General features: G+C 38.0%; 1 protein-coding gene and 1 non-coding gene across 2 annotated transcripts in view; one reads left to right on the forward strand and one right to left on the reverse strand.

Moving 5' to 3' along the window:
* Positions 1–23,568, reverse strand: part of TDP1 (tyrosyl-DNA phosphodiesterase 1) — a 42,356-nt gene that overhangs the window by 9,738 nt on the left and 9,050 nt on the right. The window contains exons 8-15 of the mRNA XM_009904830.2: positions 21,926–22,096; positions 20,259–20,337; positions 18,342–18,527; positions 17,579–17,627; positions 16,037–16,103; positions 11,288–11,395; positions 9,744–9,846; positions 965–1,079 (exon numbers count right to left, since the gene is read on the reverse strand). Of these exons, the coding sequence (XP_009903132.2) occupies positions 965–1,079; positions 9,744–9,846; positions 11,288–11,395; positions 16,037–16,103; positions 17,579–17,627; positions 18,342–18,527; positions 20,259–20,337; positions 21,926–22,096 (878 nt within the window). The remainder of the gene's footprint in view (positions 1–964; positions 1,080–9,743; positions 9,847–11,287; positions 11,396–16,036; positions 16,104–17,578; positions 17,628–18,341; positions 18,528–20,258; positions 20,338–21,925; positions 22,097–23,568) is intronic.
* Positions 5,278–5,359, forward strand: TRNAL-AAG (transfer RNA leucine (anticodon AAG)). Its single transcript has one exon. It is a non-coding gene; the product is annotated as a tRNA-Leu (tRNA).

The raw sequence follows: 23,568 nt of genomic DNA on the forward strand, positions 1-23,568 counted from the left end.
CATAAATCTATTCACTTCTTCGCTTTTCAACAGTCTCTCACCACATCATTTGTTAGTTCAAAAATCTGCAGAAAGATTTGAGTTGCTCCAGATGCTACCTTTCCTGAACTCTTTATTAGTTCACGCTCTGTGGCAGACTATGTCCTTTTGAGATCATAGCTTCTCAAAAAAAAACAAAGTAGCTGCAAAACTTCTCATGTTGAAGAGCAGCAATATAAAAATTTACTCTTCCCACATACTGCAGGTTGCACTTCAGTATTATCATCAATGTATTTTTAGGTTTTTTGAGCCATCATCACCTCATAACAGCACTTATCACTTTCCTGACTTGTGTATTCTAGATAGAGTCTCAGAAGTAGGTAGGGTTGAGATTTTGTAAATCTCTTCAAGTGTTATGAGATACATCCACCTCACCCCTCCAAAGAGGATTCTAGCACAGATCAGGAAAATAAAGTCTAAAACTATGAAACATAGAATGGACTAAAAGGCACTTCTCTTTCTTGTGATTTGCAGCAATTCTTTCACATTTGCTCTATGGAATTTCTTGCATGTCTCAATTCCAGAGGATTGTTTTTCTCTTACAAACATTCCTCTTTTAACACTGCTTTCCCCATTAGTTCTTCAGAAAGACATTTTGATTCTGCAAAAAAAATTAATATCTATTTTCTTAACACACAGAAGAATCCCAGAAGAGGAATGAAAAAAATAGTAATTAGATATTTAGGTTCTTGATCCAACCTCAATAAATAAAAGTTAAAAAGAAAAAAAGACTTGTAAGACTATGATTGCTTGTTTTCAAGTTGCACCCAGAATGTGAGATTGATAATATCTCAAGTGCAGTCGTACCACAAAAAAGTTAAAAGCAAGCTTTGGAACACAGTAGTGCTCAAATGACTCAAAAGTTACTCAGATTAGTTTGCTCCATATATGATATACCTACTTTTCTTCTGAAGTCACACCTTACCTTTGTTTCCATATTGTTCTGGTGGCAGGTCATAAGGTACAGGAAAATGTGTTGCTGAATTATTACTTCCTGAAAGCATTTTCCCTCTCACATGAAAGTAACCCTTGTCCAGTCCCTGTGAAGGAAGATGAACATACAGGAGATTGCCTCATCAGTTTTTTGGGGAAAAAGACAAACCTAACCCACAGAGGGTTCTCTCACATAAAATTTAATAAAATATTTTGCCTCCATTATTGAGATTTGGTACTTCCTAATGCATGTTCCATTCTTAAGAACTCAGCTTCTCTTATTACTTCTCTTTCTTTTATATTCATTTGTTTGGCCCTGCAGGTGGACCCACATTCTATATACTCCACCTTCTCAGTCCCTTACACATACACTGATCTATTCCCACATTCACTAGGTAAAACTGCTGGTGGTCTTGCTTGTGTGAGCAATTCTATTCAAACTGCCTAAGGTCTCTGCTAGTACCATGTAACAGCACACCTCAGTACAAGATGTTGCTTCTTTCACATAAACACTTATGGACATTGGAATAAACTGTAAAAATTCAACAAAACATTAAGACTTTTGGTGTTTAACTAATGAGAAAAGCTTTAAAATTTTTCTCTTCATGCTTAATTTTATCCTGATATTAGATGTTTAGTGTGCTTCATGACCTGAATTAAAATTCAACTTGTGATACCTGCAAATAGGAGGCTTGAAGACTTGTTTTTTGTATCTTGGATAATGCTATCCATATATGCTAAAAAAAAATAATTAATGACCATTTGAAACTGCTTGCATAACGGTTTCAAAGACTACATCATATTAGAGTGACAGTGGACTTTAAACAAGGTTAAGGAATATAGATATAAAAACTATAATGCAATATAAGGGCAGATTTAATGGAATTCAGGTAACTCTGGCAGATGATACTGCTTAGCTACTCCTAAAGAGAAGAAATTCGATCCCATTCATCAATTGTAATGAGTGACAAAAAAGTAAGTCTCTAAGATTTCCAATAGCCTATTGTCAGCCAAGAACAATTTGATTAGAACAGATTAAAAGTTTAAAGCTTTTATCACTTATTTCTAAGACATTACTGAACAACTAGAGGGTTTTTTCCTAAAAATCTTGGGGTAGTTTGGGTCAGAAGGGACCTTTAATGGTCATCTGGTCCAACACCCCTGCAATGAGCAGGAACATCTTGCAACTAGGTCAGGTTGCTCAAGAGCTCTGCCCAACCTGTGCCAGTGTTTCATCACCCTCACTGTAAAAAAAAATAAAATAAATTCTTCCCTTATATCTAGTCTGACTCCACCCTGTTTTAATTTAAACCCATTACTCTTCGCCCTATCACTACAATCCCTAATAGAAAGTCTGTTCCCATCTTTCTTGTAAGCCTCCTTCAAATTCTGAAAGACTGCAATAAGGTCTCCCTGGACCTTCTCCAGGCTGAACACCTCCAATTGCTTCACTTTCCTCACAGAAGGGCTTCAGCCCTCGGATCATTTTTGTGGCCCTCCTCTGGACCTGCCACAGTTCCATTTCCTTCTTGTGCTGAACACAGCACTCCAGGTGGGGTCTCATCAGAGCAGAATAGATTGGCAGTCACCTCCTTTGACCTTCTGGCCACACTGATGTAGCCTAACATATGGTTGGCCTTATGGACGAGGAGCACACATTGTTGGCTCATGTCCAAACTTGTAATTTATTCAAGCTGTAGGATCCATCAGTCCAAGTCCTACTGGATTACTTTTGGTGGTATCACAAGCAAGCTTCTTAATTACCACTAAATAATTTTGTTTTATTCAAACATACATGCGGGCTGAATTGTCAGTTATTTCAGTGTGTTTCTTTTCAGGTATTTTCCCTCCTTCTCTGGTTCTACATCTTTACTTTCCTCTTCCTTCTTCAGTAGTCACCAGTTCTATTTTCCTTTCCTCCAAGTCTTATTTTTTCTGTGATGCTGCCCTCCAATCCTTCTCCAACAGTTTATCCCAAAATTGTTGTATTTGTCTGTCAGAATTTAACCTGTGGAGATCCTCCATTACAGTAATACTAATCCAAATAAAGATATTTCCTTTTCCCTCAAAACATCCTGGAGTAACACTCTAGGTTATGGAATACATTATTCAACCAGGCTCTCTGAGGAGATTCACATGCTTTTAAAAATAACTCATGTCTATCTTCACACAGAAATTGAAATAAGTCACACATTTTGTCTGGTTCGGCATTTCCTGGATCTTGACAGCTCTCATTACTGTGTCCAAAAAAACAAACCACCAAGACCTTGCCTAAAAAAATAATTCTGCCTGCCTTGTAAATTTTCCTCAATCATAACCTATTCTTTCAGATTTTTTCCCTCTGCAGCTGCATTTTGTTCTTTGTATTGCTGCTCACAGCAATACATTTTGAAGTGTTAAAAGCTACATTTCTGTGTTGGGAAAGCTTTTTTTTAAAAAACACCAAACTTATGGAACTTTAGCTGTTGTTGTGGGTTCTAGTAGTGCTTTAGCATCATACATTTTTAAAAGTAGGCACTGGGAGCAAGAATAGGAAGATGAAGCAGAAGAGCTTTTAAAATTCTGCTTCCCACCCTTCTTTGCCCCAAACACAAGGCAGATTATAGTTTACGAAACACCATCACAAGGCAGAGGTTAAGAGTTGCTGTCCACCTGTGTGGGGACTAACACCCATATCGTTACAGTATTTTGATACTACCAAATACCATCTCTCTCCTGTAGAAGATTGTTCCACTGGATGATTATGGGACTCTCCCATGCCAGTAAACAGAAAAATCCCACTCTTTAACACAAATGTTTAAAAACTGTCTAGCTTGGGTAGTAAAGAATTAAGGATGCCCACAAAACTTTGCAGTGACCATGCTACTCAGATGAGTGAAACGTACAATATAATCCTTCCTCAACAATGATGCATATTTATTCAAAATAGAGCTTTACTCAACTGTATCAGAACCCTTTTTTAATAAGAAGCCACAGTGACAAATTCAGGTATCTAAACCCAGAGTTCCTTGGCTTGGAAAAGGTGTTTCTGGGTGTCCTTACCACTGAAGTTTGGAAACCTTGTCATGAGGTTTAACCAGACATACATAGAATTTTGGGTTATTGTACTTATTTTCCCACTCCTCCACTCTATTCCACAGAGGACAGAATTTCACCAGAAACTAGAGAAATCGAAGAACAAGGAACTACATGACTTTGGAAGTTAAGGCTACACAGTCAGAGCACAGCCTAATTCATGTTGGTTCTGATCCAAGCTGAGCTATGACTGAAGGTGCTTGGTTCAGTTATTTGGACTCAGCAAAAATGCAAACTGTTCAGTTCTGATGATCACACACAACTGCTGGCTGCTTTCTAATCCAGATTCAGCTCATACACCCATCCATACAGACAACTATAGAAGTATTTTACTCAGAGACACTATTGTTAATTGTCTGTGACTGATTATCTACACATAATTGTGGCATTTGATAACACTAAGTAAGCAATCATGAGTAAGTTCTCAGTTCAACAGCAACTACTGTATTTCTGAGTTTGTATTTCCAACAGCTGACTAGCTAGTACCATATTCTTCGGCAGGCCTTTTAGAAGATTTAAGTATTCCATAAACTTTTATATCATTTTACAAGTCAAGGTCAGTTTATCTTAAAACCTTAGAGATGGAAGCTCTGAGGAGAAACTATTTATTTAGAAAGCTTTCCATTAGAGACCGCCAGGTTGCTTTTTGGTTTTGCTTTAACTAAAATTGCTGCAACAGGCTTCCCAGAAATCCACGCTGTTTGGTGGTGGTGTTTCCTCAACATGTTTTAGACATTAAAGATGCAGTTTATTTCAGCCTCTGGAAAGGAATCCCCAGCAGCTGAAAGAGCAAGCTGAACATGAACAAGAGTGAAGATGTAGGAGGTGAAAAAGAAATGGAGATTGAAAGGGAAATGCAGTTCAAACACAGGACACACTTTTTTTACAAACATTACTTCTTAATCAAAAAGAAGCTTATGATCTAATGTCAGCATCAGCTGATTTTCCCCTAAATACTAAAACTGTAAATGATGACAGCTGCTGCTATGTTGAGAAAAACCATTCAATATTTCTGAGAGTGTGCATTAGCATACCAGGCCAAGACCCAACCTCAAAGCATAAATTCTGGAAGCATTTAAAAAACCAGAGAAGAACTGTCAGTCAACAGATGGCAAGTGAGGAATGATCTACTTCCAAGTTTGTATTCAGCAGAGAACAGTCAACACAAACCACAGGGCTATTGTGGGTTTCAGCTCAGGAATTTAAATGGGTACTATTTAAAACCACAAGGGTAGCGTGGCCGAGCGGTCTAAGGCGCTGGATTAAGGCTCCAGTCTCTTCGGGGGCGTGGGTTCGAATCCCACCGCTGCCACAATAACTTTAACTGTCAGTCTTTACGATCTTAATTAGAGGTCTTTTCCAACTTAAAGCATTCCAAGTCTTAACTTCCACCAGAATAGTGTTATTAACTCTGTGATCAAACCGTGGGGAGAAACACAAAGAAACAGACCTTAGAAATCAGCACTATTAACCTGGCATTCCAAGAGCTTGAGTTCACTCTCATGGCCAAGGAACACTCAGTTATATTTCTAAGCACTTCATCTACTTTGTATTCTGTATATTTTCACTTGCAAAAAACCTGGAAAATTCAGTTTCTAAAAATGCTTATTCTCTTATCCCTTATTCTCTATTATTCCATTAGTATTCCATTCACCTGAGACTACTCTTCTACATAGTATGTTAAAATCACACTGAACCAAGGAAAATCTTGGCAACTAGACTAAGTTATCAAAGAAGCAACTTTTTTTATGCAGAGCTGGCATACTGCAAGGCATACACATAAGGCTGATTCACAGGCTAGACATTGCAACTTGAATGTCTGATGAGTACATGCCCATAAAGGAAGTTTTAATATTAGTCTCTGACTACCTCCTTTTTATCAGGTATCTCTGCAGGCACTTCCCCGTAAAAGCAGCAACAATAGCTGCAGTCTCCCCATTCTGCACACACACACTGTTTTATGTGACTACTGAAAGGTGACCTTTTTGTGCCACTCTTCTCAATTAAGCATCTCTATTTAGGAAACCAAGGAAAAGAACTAAGTATTCTCTTCTAAAATATGTACTAAATGTTTGTGGCCTGCAAGTTTTCCATGCGCTTCAAATAGATTGTTTTCTGAGAGTTTTGAACTCAAACATAAGACTGAAGCACACTGGCAGATTTTAGCACAGCCATCTGTAGAGCAGCACAAGTAAGAGTTGTGAGGGCTGAGAAAGCATTGTGAGGTAGAGAAAGCATTGTACTTGCACATCTTTGTCTCTCCATTTGCGACCCTCCCAACCCAAACGATTCTGCTTTTTTTTTTCTTCTGTAAGAAAAATCTCCTAAATCTCCATCCTAGGAGTAACTGAGGAGGCTAAGGACTCTTCAGCCTAGAAAGCAATAAAGTCTACAGAAAAAGTGGTATGGAAAAGGTGGATTAAGATCATGTGGTTATGGCATCTTTCAGTGAAAAAGAGGAAAACCATCAAACAAAACTAATTTTTTGAGAACATTTCAGAACTAATTTTCATGTGATATTGCAGAACTGAGAATGCTAGAAGCTTGCAGGCATTTACAAGAAGACAAGATGTTCACAGAAGAGGCTGCAGCCTCTAATTCAAAAAGCCTCAAGGGACAGACTACTACATTCAGGTCTCACCATTGTACTTTTCCACAAGATCTGCTTTTGGCCACAGAGTTTTGAGATGTTCCTCTGACATAGCAAAAGTCTTCTCACCCAACACTGGCCTCATTAAATTATCCAGAGTGACAAAAAGGGAGAGAACTCAGGGCTGGACACTGCCACTTGTAGTGCACAATGGTTTTCTCAGCCAAGTGCTAGCCATTTACACCTATTTTGATCAAAAACTTAACTGTTCAGTCATTTCCATAGTCTCCAGTTACAAAAATCAGGCCAAAAGAAGCTTCTCTCAATGTGATGCTACACTCACCTCCTTACTCTCTGCCTCCTCGAACTTGCCCTTCCTACTTCTACCTGATCATGCTGAGCTGGTTTATGGAACAACACTTTGAAAACCAGGGCAATTTGGTTTTGACCAGTTTGTGCTGGTTTAAAGCACAAGGAATCCACTGAACGCCAGTGCCAGTACAACTAAGGAAGTGAACACAGTCACAGACAGGTAGGGCCAACTGATATAGTTTCACATGCTATGCTAATCTAAGGCTTTTACAAGTTTGAGAAGCCAGATTGCAACCTACATTATTGCATAGTTAATTCCCAAATAGACTGATCTGCTGAGCTAAACAGGTACAACAACTTACTTGTTACCAGAACATGATCATGAGCTGCAGCAAAGCTTCACTACACATTCTTCCTAGGATGAGAGATTAAGCCTGCAGCACTTATAGGTTTAAGGGAGAGGGGTCTTGAACAAACAAAACTGATTGCCACAATCACAACACTGTCAGCATCCTTTTTGCAAATCTGAATATGCCCTGGAAGTACAATGAGAGATCAAGACCTTGGCCAACTTTTGTTATGATCCACTGTATGCATAGAAATTGGATTAAATTTACTCCAAGCAATTGCCTACTTCAGTTCCTACTGAAGGCTCCTTTTATACTGAGTATAGGTGAAAGATTTCCAGAGACTAATAACAAAGAATGACTCATAAGACAAAATTCTCATCTCTAAATGCTAATGACACTTTTGAAATGAATGATTTTTGACAGACTGAGATCCCAAGGGTCAGATCCTATCACTAGAAAAGTAGAGTATCCATTTGACTGAAATGTAGCCTTCAAGCAAGTTTTCAATGCTAAATGAAATCTCATTGAAAGGTATGCGCAGCTGTCTTCTTGGAATACTGCTCCCTAAAGCTGTATAAAGCAAAAACTCGGCCAAAAGCATTGTTGTCTACTAAAACACTACAAATGTATTGAATCGATGAGGTGTGTCACTGTAATGACAGCAGCTTGTACAGCTGTGCCTGAAGAAGCCTTGAACTAATGTGGACATGAAACCTACCATGGCTCTGCACCAGCTCCAGTTCTTGAAGAGTTTTGCCAATTTGACAGGAATAGCAGGATAGTTCAGTAAACTGGTAATTCTCAAGAAACAAACACCTTCTGTGCATTACACAAGTTTTGGTTTTCAGATAAGATTACATTATCATAAGCATAAATTCACACTGCAATAAAAAAACCCATCAGCCATTCAAATCTGAGATGCCTACAGTTAACATTTCTTTCCAGCAGTACTCATTGGAAGTGACTCATACTCCCTGACATGTATGTTTCTGAACTCTCTGAAAAGCCATTTAGCTCTCGAAGAACCACACTTTAATCTTTCCAATGCACCTTACTTAAACTTCTACAAGCATATTAGAAGTACAAGTGAAAACACTGGCCCATAGCTTTTTCATTTTACACTGACTATATTAAATATATATTAAATGTTAAAAAGAAATAAAGCAGCACAGAAACTGTGTTTTTTCATTACTTTTTCCTTATTAAGAGACAAGGTGAACACACGCAAGATGAAAACTAGAGCTTCATTGTTGCTATAAGGTTGACAGTTACACAGGTGTTAGATAAGACAGCACAGTAACACTATCACAGTCTTAAAGCCTGAAATATTTTTTCAAAGGATGAGTCACAACAATCAGATAGGAGGGAGCAGTGGAGTGGATTGGTAGAGGACAGATCTTGCTTCTTTAATTAATCTGATATTACCTTTCAAGTATACTACACAAGATTGGAGTTTGGGCTCTCAATATAAGAAATTTAATAGCTCCCCCTTCTTTTTGCTACATTAAGCACAAAAACATTTGATTATTAAGTAAGAGGATGAAAAATTTTCAGTAGTGACACTTCTGCACTACATGAAGTTTTCACACTGCTTGTTGTTTCAACTAATGTCAACACAAAAATAGATAGCAATAGATGAATTTGATCTTTTACTGAAGATAGTGGGGATTGGAACAGGAACACAGTGCTTTTTCTAGAAGGCTCATCAAAAGGAAAAATTAGAATGCCAAAAGTCAACACATTTACATCATGCATATGAATGCAGAATGCAGCAAAAATTGCTGAAAAGCCTGTAAGATTCAAAAGCAATTCAGCCACCCTCTCATGCCAAGCAGAATTATCCCTAGTCCCTAAACAGGTTTGGCGAAACAGGGAGAAAACAGGTCAAAATTTTGCAGTATTTGTCTCATGCAAGCAGACCCAAGCAATGTGTTTTTTGCCTCTCACCCTGATGACCACAAGGCTTAGGCTTCATTAGGAACTGTTTACCAAAGAGTATTCACCAGAAAAGTTCTTTATGTTGTTATTTACTAGTAGAGTACTCATACTTGGAGTGCAATTGATCTCTAAATCTGCTTACACAAGTGATGTTTGCTTTTTCTAGAGTGCAGTGTTATCAAACCCAGTATTCCCTACTATAGGGAAGTGTACAATTTTTCTTCTTTCAGTCGCTGATCAATGCATTTTCTAAGTTTTCCTCCACATAAACCATGCTGGAGGACGTCTGAGATTGGTATTGATGTGACTTCTGTGTTACAGACAAATTCACACTTGCTGTGTACTTTCTATTTAGGAATAACTTGTACACAAAACTCTACTTGCTATCAGCATTCTAGCTTGCAAACAAAGAAGCAAACAAAGAATACAGATTATTGGCATCTGTATTCATCAATGTTTTCAGATTCTCACAATATCCCAGGATGGTACCTGAACAATGTACTTACAAATGCTGAAGGCAAGAAAAGAACTCCAAGTTCATATGAACGGATCATCAGTTGGGTGCCATTTTTCTCCAGAGCTCCCCATGCTGCTTTAGATAGATTGGCACTGCAAAGAGAGACAAAGCATTTCAGTGAAGCATAATCTTCACAGCAGAAAACACATAAGTACAACAATTGCAGCAACACTTCTAGCAGGAGAGTTTAATCAGAATCTTAGTCTTTTCATGAAAAGTGATCTGGGTGTTATTCCTTATTGCTATTTTTGCAGCACAGTGGGAGCAGCAGAGACAATATACAGATGGGCATTCATACAACACAGATAATTATACAAGCCTACTTGTGTCATTCAGATCTACAAGACATTCAGTCTTTTGAATCTTCTCTGCACATTTCAGGAAAGAACTTGGTATTGATAAATAGCTTCAGTTTGATGATTTAGGAAGATTAAAGGCTAGTTCAATAATGACTAGTTACATTATAATGAACTTAGTGCAGGGCAGTTTTCCAAGAATTAATTGGTATCCTTTGTTCATGGCATTTTGTTGTTTGATGTATTTATGTAAGCAAGTTTTTATCAAATGGATATTTCAGTTTTAATAAGCTATTCAGCACCATGCTGTAGCTTCATCAGTATCAGCTATGAAGCAGATGAAGTGGGAGTCAAAATATAAATGCAATTCTATGGTCAATACCTACTTCTATAGCAAAATACAACGTTTGAACTCTACATTTTAACTCACAGACACATTGGATGCTTTTTGATAGTAGCAAGTGGTGGAATAGAAGAAATGTGAGGAAAAAGAATAAGAGGAACCATCAATTTCTGTATCTACTGGATTTGGTATCATATTTGAATGACTTAAATCCTTTAAAAACCCCAACTCCTTAATCACTGCTACTATAGTAGGCAACAGTATTGATGGGTCATGAAATTTAAAGAGCCAGAATAGAAAGAGGACAAAATACTGTGGTAACTGAGCATTTCAGAAAAAGGATAAAAAGACAACCTATAGTATATAGGGGTGCACAACAAAATAATTTTTTGGAAAACTGAAACATATCTGTGTTTGTCATTCACAAGGAGACATTATCCCCTCATGTCAAGAAATTTCCTGCTCCCTTTTTGTCTTTAAAAGCCAAATGATAGAAATGCAAAGCTACGCCTCAAGCTAGACTGCTTAACTTCTCTGACAAAAGATCAGATTTGAAACATCAGGTGTCTGCATGTTTCATAGTAAGGCAGCACAAGAATCATCTTCACCTGTATTTATTTTTTTAGAACCCCAAAACACAGAGCAGCATGTGCTAAAGAAACATAGCCTAGGGTTTACAAGTTCCTATTGCTTCAGCTGATGTTGAACTCTGAAACCAGCGGTTACAGCTCAAGATTTTGGTGCAAGAAACACTAAGTATGGACAAAAATTCCTATCACTACTTATGGTATTGTGAGGATTATGGCAGTAACTTACCTAGGCCTGCAACTGACAAGAACTTTATATGTTACCTTTTTTTATTTTAAAGTGAGAGGTGTCTGGTTAGTTGTTTACCTGGTAACCAAGAACCATGCAATCTTCCGGAAGTCAGGAGAGGATCTCATGTATGTCTTAATGTGAGGAATAGCACGGCTTCGACCCGAGACTTCTGCTGACCATTTGCTGGAAAAAAGAAAAGGAATTCTTTTCATATCTGGTTTTATTTTAAGGTCTAAAAAACAGTCAATATTCTGCAGTGCCAGACATTCAACAATACTACTATATACTGGTCACATTTAATACTTGTTGCCTTCACATAAAGGCTGAAAATACTTTAACTATTTTAATCTTATAATACAATCCTTCTAGTAGTCAGAAGGGCAGGGGATTTCTTACTTAACAAAAGCAGAAAGATATTTTTCTAAGTGTATCTGACTCTTCTAGCAAGTTTTTTTTGTTCCTCCATTTGAAAGAAAAACTCAAGGAACTAAGTTCAAACTTCCAGCCAATAGTTTTCCTTTGAAGACTGTCAATGGTTATGTCTTTAAGCAAAGGAGCTTGCCACCATATTAAACCTCACAAAATTCTCCAAGCTTATTACAATTTGTTAAGCAAGAAGCAGAGGCAAGGAACAACTGATAGATAGCTGATACCACCCTTCCTCTTCTGTTTTCTGTGCTTCACTGAGTAATTTGAGGGCTTAAGAGAATAGAAGTCATATCTGTGTGTGCATATGAAAAATAGTTTAAAACAAGCCACTGCTGGTGTAATGAATGTTACAGAACCAAACCATAAGCAAGCAGTGAATATATATACATACATAACTGAAGGTATGCAATTATGGTATTCAGAAGCATTTTGCACTCACAGTTGTTAGTCCTCACTCAAAATCAGGAATAAGGCTTCAAAATACACTTTCCTCCACCCAGAGGGGTTTCCTCACTTTGGAATATAATAGGCTTTGAGTTTGGTAGTCAATCTTGTTTCCCTAATTTAGCATTCTCTTGTAAAAGGCAACTCAAAAAGAACCAATGAGCTCTGAAAAACCTCTTAAGTGAACGATATTCATTTGAAAGGTTAGGAGGACTGAAGTGGAAGGGATGGAATGAATTACTTAAGTTAACTTTCAGGATTAACCTTCATGTGAGTTAAGACAAGAGGCTCCGCAGTTCATCAAGACCTAATTAGATTAACAACCCTAGCCTCTGACAAAGAAAACTTTCTGAGAACTGGGCCTGTATTCCTAAAAGGGCAAAAGCTGAAACACTGTATGCACATTTGGACCAAACAAAATTCAAGCCACACTGAAGTCTTTCTGAAGGACAGACTAAGATCTGCGATACAGAAACTGCTAACTGAACTCACGTTCCCCTACAGACCTCCACCCTTCACACACATACAGATTGTAAAACTGTACTGTAACTCAGCAACTCTTGTTCATAGCTTTATCTCATAACTGCCATGTTAGGCAAGCATTAAGTTAGGTAACTCCAATAGCATAGTAGGAATGAAAAAACATGAAAAACAGTAAAATCAGAAGTTGAACTCAGATTTTTCTTTAGGTCTATCTCACTGCCTTACTGGAGAACAAAGTTCAGCCTTCACTATTAACTGCAATAATTTGGAGATACTATCTACTGCCTCCTTATCATCAACAGATACAATTAAGCACTGCATTTTAGCAAGAGTACTACCACTTCTATTTACTAGCTATAGTAATGTAACTGAAATTAAATGCAATTAGACATGATTGAAACTGGTATTCCAGAGCTTAAAACTGGGAAGAGGAACATATATTTTAGCCATATGTTCTTTAGTAGGCCAGGACAAGTATCTATGAACAAAAAGGGAAAGAAATAAAGTGATTCTGTTCTGATGAGGTGTGGTTGGTTGGGGGTTTTGTTTGTGGTCAGCTTTTTTTGTTTTGCTTTTTTGGTGTTTCTTTTGTTTGGATTTTTTGTGGGTTTCACTGGTTGGGTTTTTTGTTGTTGATGTTTGGTTTGCCTTTTTTTGGTTTGAGAGGGTTTGGGTTTTGTAATTACCTCATTGAAAAAAATGATGCTTTTAGTAAAAGCATTATTAGCAAAATAATGGTTAAGGAATGCCTTCTCCACAGCCTACAGGTCATCTTCTCTCCACAGTGCATAATGGAATGATAAACCAAAAAAATGGACAGGGTTTCAGACAGGTACTGACTCTCATTTAATCTGTCCTTAATAAAGCTAAATTTCAACTTCACCATGGAACCTTCCTGGCTTATTTAAGGAGAAAAAAAACCAAACAAACCAAAAACCACCAACCACACACGAAACCCCCAAAGAGATTACATAAAAAATCTAAAGTACAAGAGCAGTTCTTTGTACAGAAAGGAAGAGAGTGTATTTCAATAGAACACCATTCACACAGTAGCTAACAAAGCTGTCCAATAGTAATTTCCTATAATCAGAAAAGTAAAGTCAGTATTAAGTTTAGTCACCTTACTCTCTTGAGAAATCACAATTCAAAGCTGCATTACAGATTAGTTAATACACTCATCTGGCAGAAGTGATAGAAAAGCAGCCCACAATAATTATGTCCAGGGTTCAGCCAGGACAGATTAAGTTTGTTTTGTTGTGGGTGGGTTTTGTTTGTTTGTTTTTTCACCCTTCACAAGAAGCTGGGAGTGGCTATAGCTAGGACAGTCAACAGAACCAGCCTTGAGTTTTTGATACCATACTGACATCCTATCTGCTGTGTAAGGGTAAGGCTGGCCTGGCAAACACAGGTGCTTTGAGTAGGTTACTGACATTACAACTTCACAACTGGACAGGGCCAGATGAGCTGCAGTATCTCTTTGTACTGTTCTATTAAATCTCTGTCTCAACCCATGTGGCTTTGCTACTTTCTGCCAGTTCTTCTCATTCCACTGGGGTTGGGGGCAGTGGTGCGAGAGCCACGTGGGGCTTGACTGCCAGCTGGGCCTGAACCACGACACTGAGGCAGAGATTCTACTTCTTTGGGTGAGAGTACACAACAATATTTTCTAACTCTGCTAATCTCTCCCTGCTTCTAAACAAGAGCTATTCATTTTCCTTTTCTGTAAGCATAGAAGTATTTCTCTTTCAGCTCTGGTGGGACTCCTGCTTTCTTACTGGTTTTCCAATGAGATGAAGACTCTAATCCCTCTACTACCCAAAGCTTTGCGTTATGAAGTCTCATATTAGCTAATCTTATACTTAAGATCTTACACTAAATGTCCTTAATTCATTTTATATTTAATTCTACTGAGATAGCACCTACTTCTTTCTCTGTCTCAGATTATCAGAGAAAAGCTGCTGCTATACATTAATCTGCTCTGTGGCAACACCTTACATGCAGGCTCTAAGCAAAGGGCCCTGTCTCATTACTGCAGCATAAGAATCTGCATATGGGTAGTCACTACAGGGTAATTAAAGCAGGGTCACTTGTCATCTGCAATCAGTTCAAGATGCATTTGAAAGCCTTTTTGTTGCTAGAGTAGGACCCTACTACATCCAATGATACAGGTTTGTGAGTGCTTTCTCATTGAACAGCAATAAACAATGAGTGATCTCATTATCAAGTAACACTCTGTGCACTAATAAAACATTAACTAAAAAAGTTACATTTTTCTTCCAATATGGTTTTCATGAGGCATACACTTAAAGAAACTGAATTAAGTCTGCAAGCACCCCTAGTTTTATGATGTGCCCACGTTTTGATCCATGATTGAACAATCCTGAAGTCCTGAAGGTGTTTTTAGCATTCTTTGCCACATATATTTATAGGGCACACTTCAAAGGCAAGAGAGACAAAGCCTCATGTGCTTTCTGTTCTAGTGCCATTCCTTGGACATTGACCAGCAAGGCTCACAGTAGCAACCATATTCACTCCAGAATGGAGGGAGCTCTCCACAACTAGCAATTCAGCCCTCTGAACACACACAACTTTATGCACTCTTAACTGAATCTGGGTAAAGCATCTTACTGGAGCAATTTCCATCTAGAAGAGTTAAAAATCTCTGGTGAAAGGAATGGAGAGAAGTAGTCTTGTAACAAGTCACCAGATTTAATTTTTATTTAGTTGGTTTTGTGTTTTCCTGTGGAAAACAACATGTGAGGTTTTTAAAGATTCAGCCTGAGGGAGATATCTGGCATGGAATGTGTCAGACTGTTAGAATTTGGTAAAATTAGTAGCACGTGAAAATAGAAGTTCGTAACAGAAAGTCAGGCACCCTTAACAAAAATTATTAGTTTATGAGACTGAAGTTTTGCAGCAGGACTGCTGCACTCAAAAAAACCCAAAAAGCCTTCCTAACCCTGTTGTGGCTCACTTGAAATCCTGTTCATATTGTGGCACAATTGGAAAAGTGAAATAGAATTATAAATTTTAAAAAAGGAGGAGGAAAATAAGGAGGGGGAAAAAAAAAAAAAGGAAGGGAAATAATGTTATTCCAGGTGAGAACAGGAAGGCTTAAACTGAAGTGTACAGAATCCAAGGTCTGGTACTGTCCTCCATTACCAACGGTGTCCTGATCATTCCTATGGGTAAGTTTTGATGATGTTTTGGAAGTAAGACTAGCAGATAAGGGGCTATGAAGAGTAATCTCTTTACTTTAAAGAGATTAAGATTATCATGCTTTTGACCACTTCCCTCCCCTTTTTTTTAACACTCAAACATCACAGCATTAAACATACAGTCTGAAGAAAAACATCGAAGAAAAAAACCCAACCCTACAACAACAACAAAACACAAAACCAGAACCCAAAACCCCAAATGACCCCGATGAATTGAGTTCTACTTACTGAAAATATGAATAGTACTTACTGAAAATAGGAATGCAACCACAGCTGTTTTTGTGCTGTCTGTATACTGTATGGAAGCGAGCCACCAGCTTAAGGGAAAAAATAGAACATGTACATTTGTTTTTTAAAATACATTCTAAAAGCAGCTTATTCCCCAAGATGTTTGCTATCTATACTATCCTTGTGACTTATGTTCAGAAAATGGTTCCATGTTCCAGTAGTATAAAACAGTATACAATTGAGTTGGTTTTCTTTTCGTTCTTAGAATTCAGCAAATTCCTAAACAGCCTATATTTGTATGTGGGACCTTGCACTTGGCTTAACTGAACTCAAGAAGAGCCAATGCCAACCTCATGAAGCCTGTCAAAGTCCCTCTGGATGGCATTCCTTTCCTCCAGCATGTCAATTGCACCACACAGTTTGGTGTCATTGGCAAACTTAGAGGGCACACTCAATCCCACTGTCCATGTCACCAATAAAGATGTAGCATAGCATCAGTCCCAGCCTCTGAGGAACACCCACTCATAACTTGTCTCTACTCAAATATGAAGCCATTGACCATTATTCTTACTTTGCCTCCTTCTATCAGGTATTTATACACACTGACAAGTTCTCTCAAGAATGTTCACTTCTCCAGGTTGAAAAATTAACCATCACTCTGCTTCTTCTTGTATGGCAGATGCTCCAATCCCTTATTCATCTTCATGGCCTTTTGCTGAACTTGGTTCAGTATGTCCACATCTGCCTTGTACTGTGAAGCAATAACTGGACACAGCTCTCCAGATATCACCTCACCAGTGCTAAAGAGGGGATGGGTCACCTCCTGACATGCTTCCTAATGCAGCCCAGGATGCTGCTGGCCTTCCTTACTCATCTTCAGCTTAGTAACCAACAGCACTCCCAGGTCTTTCTCTGCACAACTGCTTTCTCCTGGTCAACCTCCAGCATATACCCATACCTGGGGTTGCTCTTGTCCCAGCACAGTATTTTGCATTGCCCTTGGTTGAGCTTTTTGAGGTTCCTGTCAATCCACTTCTCCAGCCTCTACAGTCCCATTGACTAGCAACACAAACCATCTAATATGTATCAACCACTCCTCTTGAATTTTGTATCATTTGCCAACTCATTGAGGGCAAACTCTGCCTTGCCATCCAGGTCATTAATGAAGATATTAGATGCAGGGCCCCAGTATCAACACCACCACTAGTGGCTGACCTCCATCTGCCCTTCATGCTATTGGTCACAACCATTGAGGCCTTGCAGTTCAGCCAGTTATCCATATAACTCACTGTCCACTCGTCCAGCCTGTACTTCAGTAGGTTTTCCGTAACAATGTTGCAGGAGACAGTTTCAAAAGCCCTATTCAAGTTAAACAATATCTAGTGCACTCCTCTCATTCATCAAGCCAGTCATCTCATTGTAGAAGGACATCAATTTCTCCTTGGTAATTCCATGCTGATTATTCCCAATCAGCTTCTTGTCCATCCTATGTTTTGAAACCATGGAAGCAATTTCACAGGACATGGACCACAAAAAGCAAATAAATGAGGGGTCATCTGCTTACCAGGATAGCCTTCCAGACTTTGCCTCACATTATTCACTGTAGGATAAACCTTCATGAAAGAGGAATACAAAAAGAAGCTTCAATAATGCAGCTCTAAATAAACAAACTGTCAATTTTAAAACAAATATCACCTTAAAGAAAACTTACTTTAGGGAAAAAAAATTAAAACCTTCATTTCTCAGAATCAGTTACACTGCAGCATCAAACTAGTTGTGTGCAAGCAACAGTCTTTCATGTTTTTACCACTCTTGCAGAGCTTACACAAATAATCCTGCTTCAACCAATTCCACAATGATTACAGTAAGCTCTTAACATTACTTTATGAGACTGTAGACTAATCTCCATTATGAGTTTACATGGGCAATTAGCACACAGTAAGGGCACAGTTTGACAGTATTTTCTCCTTGATTTAATAAGCTTCTGCCACAAACTTGCTTCTGCTCCTCCCCTTAATTGTGCCAATAAACAAATAACCAGGGTAGAAGATAATTTGGTTTAGGTATTAATCACTTGGGGTTCGTTTACACTGCAGTAGCAGAAACAGCTGCATCTACAAAAAAAATCAATAGAAGACAAGCAACAGGATGAAAGCATAATTTTTTGTAGTATGCCATACACAAGTGGCACTAAGTGGCACCTTTATGACCTCAGGATGAAAATCACATTAATGTCTTCCAAAAGGTAAAAATCAAACCAGTGACGAAGATTTAAACAACAAATGAACAGACATTAAGTAAAGGTCACCAGCATCTAAAAGACATACCAAATGCATTGGAACATCACATTTCAGGAGAGTTGTCACACTGCTGCCTGCAGCCACCAGGCTCTCTTGGAACTCTGAGCACAACCATTTGGACCCATCAACTCCCATTGAACCAATGCTTGAGAACTGTCCAACAACAGGCCAGGATTCCCCTGCTGGTATTGAGGAAGCACACTCTTTCAAAAGCTGTTGAGTGAAATCAAAACATTGTTAGACTTCAACAAACAAAGATGATCTTGGATTAGTGGTTTGATATCACTTCTGATACAATAAATCCTGTAGAATTCACTTCTGACAATGCATGAGATTAACTTTCATCTATTTAACTTTGCAATAAAAAGTAGTCATCAGACTCTCCAAATAAACCCACTGTTCCTTCAAGAGAACTTCAGAAGTTTTATTCAAAAGCACTGAAGCCAACATTAAATAATGGGTAAAAAGAATGCTAGCAGCACTTCCTAAAAAAAAGATGAAACATTTGCTTCAGAAGTCACAACAAATTAACTAAATCTTTTTGTATTTTGTGGTTATTGGACATAAAATTCCTCTAATATCTTAAAGCCCCATCTACAATAGAAGCCTGCAAAAAGAACAATTGAAGAGAAAATGGAAATCATCCTTTTAGGAGTTCTTTAGCTGTGAATGGAATTTAAAGTCACATTAAAAACAGATGGATATGGGCACACAAGTTGTACGCAGCTGCTACCTTTTTTCCTCCCTCTAGAGAGGGAGCTAAATGTCTTCAGCCATCAATGCAATGTCTCTAGGTCTATCTGCCCTGTTACTAAAGAACAATCTTTTTAACCACAGAAAAAATTGCCACAAGACCATCTTTATTCTTAATGGTATTCTTCTGGTTTACTTTGACCTCGTGCAGTGTCTTACTAGGCAAAAAAACAAGCAGACAACACGAAGGGGAAGGGGAGGTCTAAAAGAGTAACCCCGTCTTGAAAAGCCGTGTGATAAATAAACATTTTGCGTGTCGCTGAATTTTGCCATAGACCACACTAGAACTCACAATGGAATTCAAAATAATGCCACTTCAGACTGAGATGAAGGTTGAAAATTCCCCAGTTATGGGAGTATTTAACAGATGACATAGAATACCTTGCCTGATTCCAAACATATACTGAAAAAAAAGAGGCACTACAAACCTAAGGTATGCAATCTTATATGAAGATTTATCATTATGGCTTATCAAAATAATGTGTGTGGAGTAGAGGTAATAAGAAAACATAATAAATCCATGTTCCTAATTATTCAGTTGACTAAAAAAATTTAAAACAAACAAAAAAATCAAGATCAAAGCTAAAAACCTGACTGAATTGATTACATCAGCTATGTGCAAACTGGTTTAATTGGATAGGGTTTTGCCAAGTCATTAGGGAAAAAAATGGAACAGCCCGTAACATTTAAGTAAATGGAATAAGGTGGGTAACAAGTTATCTATGGGCTAGCAATGTTCCCTTGTGGCCAAGAGGGCCACTGGGATGCTGGAGTGTGAGGAGTGTGTCCAGCAGATCTAAGGAGGGTCTCCTTCCCTTCTACTCTGCCCTGGTGAGGCCCCACCTGGAATACTGCATCCAGTTTCAGGCTCCCCAGTTCAAAAGGGACAGTGATCTACTCAAGAGAGTCCAATGGAGAGCTACCAAGATGATTGGACTCTGATTCTTGAGGTCTCTTCCAACCTTAGTTATACTGTGATACAAGCTGACCATGGTAATAATGCCCAGGCATATTCTGTGCAAAGTGTACGTCATAAGTTGCAAGCTTATGCTATTGCTAAGTTAAGATGTAACAATGTGTTAAAAGATTGCTGTCCAAACCTGGAATAAATGAAAGGAAATAAAGAATGGTCTCCAAAATTGTATTTTCAGTTAAAAGGATGTTATCAAGAAAAGGTTACAGTTGTCATACCTTTCTGAGCCTAAGATGACCCCACTTTTCTTTATCACTACCTTGATAGCGTCCAGGGGTAGAACCAAGGAGATACACTCTACAAAAAGAAAATAACACCAAGTTATTTACAGCTCTGGAGTGTCTGTTTTGTGAAGTATTCAAACAAAACCTAACAGCAAGGTTGCACTTCTATATTCAACCAGCAATACTTAACCTTTCACACTTCAGATTTACGATATAAAGAAAAGTAGACTTTCATCCCAATGATTTATTATTAGCATCCTATATGGCTGTCATGCACCACTAGGCATAGACAAGAGCATAGGCAAAAACTGCAGCTTTGTACAAAAATGCAGAAGATACATAATATTAGCACTAAATGCAAATGGCCTTTGTTTAGCACAGAACTGGGCATTCAGTTTTGAGTAAAGCAAATCTATTGCTACATCCAAATGATCAGAGTCAGGTATGAGATTTCACTTGGGCACCTCATCACTCACTCAAATGCAAAGTATAACTTTCTCAACTGTCCTCCTAATAATGGTTTAGTAACCTGTTTGACTTTGCCTTTAAACAGAGAAGAGACCTGTCCAGAGTCACAACAGAAGGATGCAGTAAGGAACTGCTTCTTAAAGCATCTCATGCCTAACTTGATCTATGAATTAAATGTCCCCTGGCAAGGAACCAAGTGAGTCTTCCCTAACCCATTCATAAAGTCACATCAACTAGGGGTCAACCAACCTCTTCAAGATCTAGCAGTTGATCTACTGAACAAGAACAGCAGCTCAGGCTGTTAGCTCACCTGACTGTAAGGTACTTCTTTTTTAAGCCTCCTCCAATCTTGTAAGACTCCATGTAAAGGAAAAAAGCATGGTTTCTATGTACTAAACTAGACAAGGTTTCAGTTTTATTTCTACCATAGTTTATGACATTTCCAGTTTTTCTTTTCAAATTTTTGTCAGCTTATAAAATTGCTATTAAGCAATTAAGAGATTTACACTTTGTGAAGTAAATACATTCTGCATTTCCACTGAAATGTGGTATCTATTAGAAATAAATTAAGCATCTTGATTTTAAGTAACAGCAGTGATGTGGTATCAGAGAAAACTGTTTCAAGACAAAGCCTATTATTACTAAGCATAACATCACCTACCAGACAAAAGTCATGCCTGTAATGGGCAAAATGTTCTACATATGTACATGGATTGAACTTTGCCTTTTATGTACAAAATCCTGTTCTTGACAATCTTGGTTGCAATAACCTTTGCTTATATGAGCCCTCTTACATGACAATCCCAATCCAATGCAGTTTTTCCCATAGGTAATTGTATTGAAACAAACATTTAAGCAAGACTGACTTAAATGAAACTCCTAAGTCCCTATTATTTACAGCTACCTTCTGTCAAATTACTTGATGCACCTTTTGTCATTCCTTTAAAATGTTCATAAAACTAGAAGTTAGTCAATTCAACATAGTCTGCAAGAGATAGATTTAAGAAGCTGCCTGGAGTTGGACTCCTGTTTGAAGACTTGCATCTGAAACAAAGCAAGCTTACAAAGCAAGCCTACAAAACAAGCCCATGGTCCAATACATCCTAACAGAAGTGTTCATTTTTTTTTTTAAACAAAATACAAGCAAACATGAAAAAAAGCCCACCACAAACCCCCATGCAAGCAACATATACCTTGTCTCTGACAAATCATGTTCTTGAAGCAGATCTATCCATTCCTTGAGTGTAGGAGAATTGTAAGCCATCAAATAATTTATTAAGTCAGACTTAAAATTGGTTTCAGATTCACCAGCAGAAGCAGTTGATCCTTGAGGTAGCCTTGGATATAAAGGGCTTAGCCATATTCTAAAAACAAACCCACAAAAGCAAGGACACCACACATTAAAACATGGTTTCAGTAAGCGATTAAAGCTCATCTGAGGATCCTAAAAGAATACTAGAAAGACTTACAGTGATATTAGGTATAAAGCAACCTGCCTTTCCCTTACAGAATCATCACATTTATACTCACTACCATAAAACTAATACTTGCAAATGAAAAGTCTCAACACGCATCCAAGCAGGTGTATACAGCTTTCATCACTACTAAACAGGCTCAGGCTTCACCATCCAGTAGTCCTATCATGATTTTATATATGACTAGAACACTGCAACACATTTTGCTAAGCTACTGATACAGAAAAAATTATATAGGTAAGCAATTAGGAATGTGTGAATATTCTGGATGTTAGGAATCACTTCCTAATGGAAAGGGTAATTAGACACTGGAATGGACTGCCCAGGGAGGTGGTGGAGTTGCTATCCCTGAAGGTGTTTAAGGAAAGATTAAATGTGACACTCAGTGACATGGTTTGGTAGATGTGGTGGTGTTAGGTCATAGGCTGGACTTGATGATCTCAGAGGTCTATTCCAGCCTCAATAATTCTGTGATTCTGTGAGTAGCCCAAAATAACTTACTTCTCTAGAACTTACATCAAAATAAAATAGGGTGGGTGCTGCACATGGAAAACATCTAGCATTTCTTTCTGGTCAGGCATTATTGTGGCCATTGAAACAAAAGGCTCTACCTTATCAACTTTACAACATGTTGCCACTATCTTTTGGAATTCAGAAGTTTATAAAAAAGAGGACTCAGTGAATCATCATATTGGTGATACTGTGTATTACTGCAGTGTGCTAAAGCTAGAAAGAAAAATATTTTCTATGTTTGACAAGTAGGGCAAATATTCCTTTAATGGCCTTCTGAGAAGCTAACTACCTGTGGTAGTTTTTGCCTATGCCTTTAAAATTGTTCACAGATTTTGAGCAGTAAAAGATTCAAACACTAGTTATGCTTTTGCCACTCAAAACCCCTTACAACAGGTTGCCTCAGACAAGTGAAAAGCCTCAAAACCTGGTTACATTTACTGGTAGCAAAACTGATGGCAATTTCTGAAAAGAAATTAACTGATTGAAAATGGCAAGTAAATATTCAAATAAGTTTCAAAGAAATCTTATACTTTGAGTTACTGTGGGGATCTAGCTAAAAATGCTCTCAAAGTTAGCATAGAAAATAAGAAATTGATGGGCCTTATATTAACATGTCACTTAGTCCTGTTTTCTGTGCTCTCAGCAAAACCATGTCCCAAGCTGGGTGTCAACCTTAAAGACAGGAAGAAAATTTTGTACAGAGAAAGGACACTGGGTGAATAATGCTCATCTACTGTATTAAGGAACCAATGGTGCCCAGCATTTATCGGGTTACATTCTCGATACAGTCACAGCAGAAGCAGAACATTTTTACACTCACACTATGCTTGAAGTATTAAAGTAAGTTT

Source organism: Dryobates pubescens, chromosome 5, assembly GCF_014839835.1.
Source record: "Dryobates pubescens isolate bDryPub1 chromosome 5, bDryPub1.pri, whole genome shotgun sequence".
In the NCBI taxonomy this organism is placed as follows: domain Eukaryota; kingdom Metazoa; phylum Chordata; class Aves; order Piciformes; family Picidae; genus Dryobates; species Dryobates pubescens.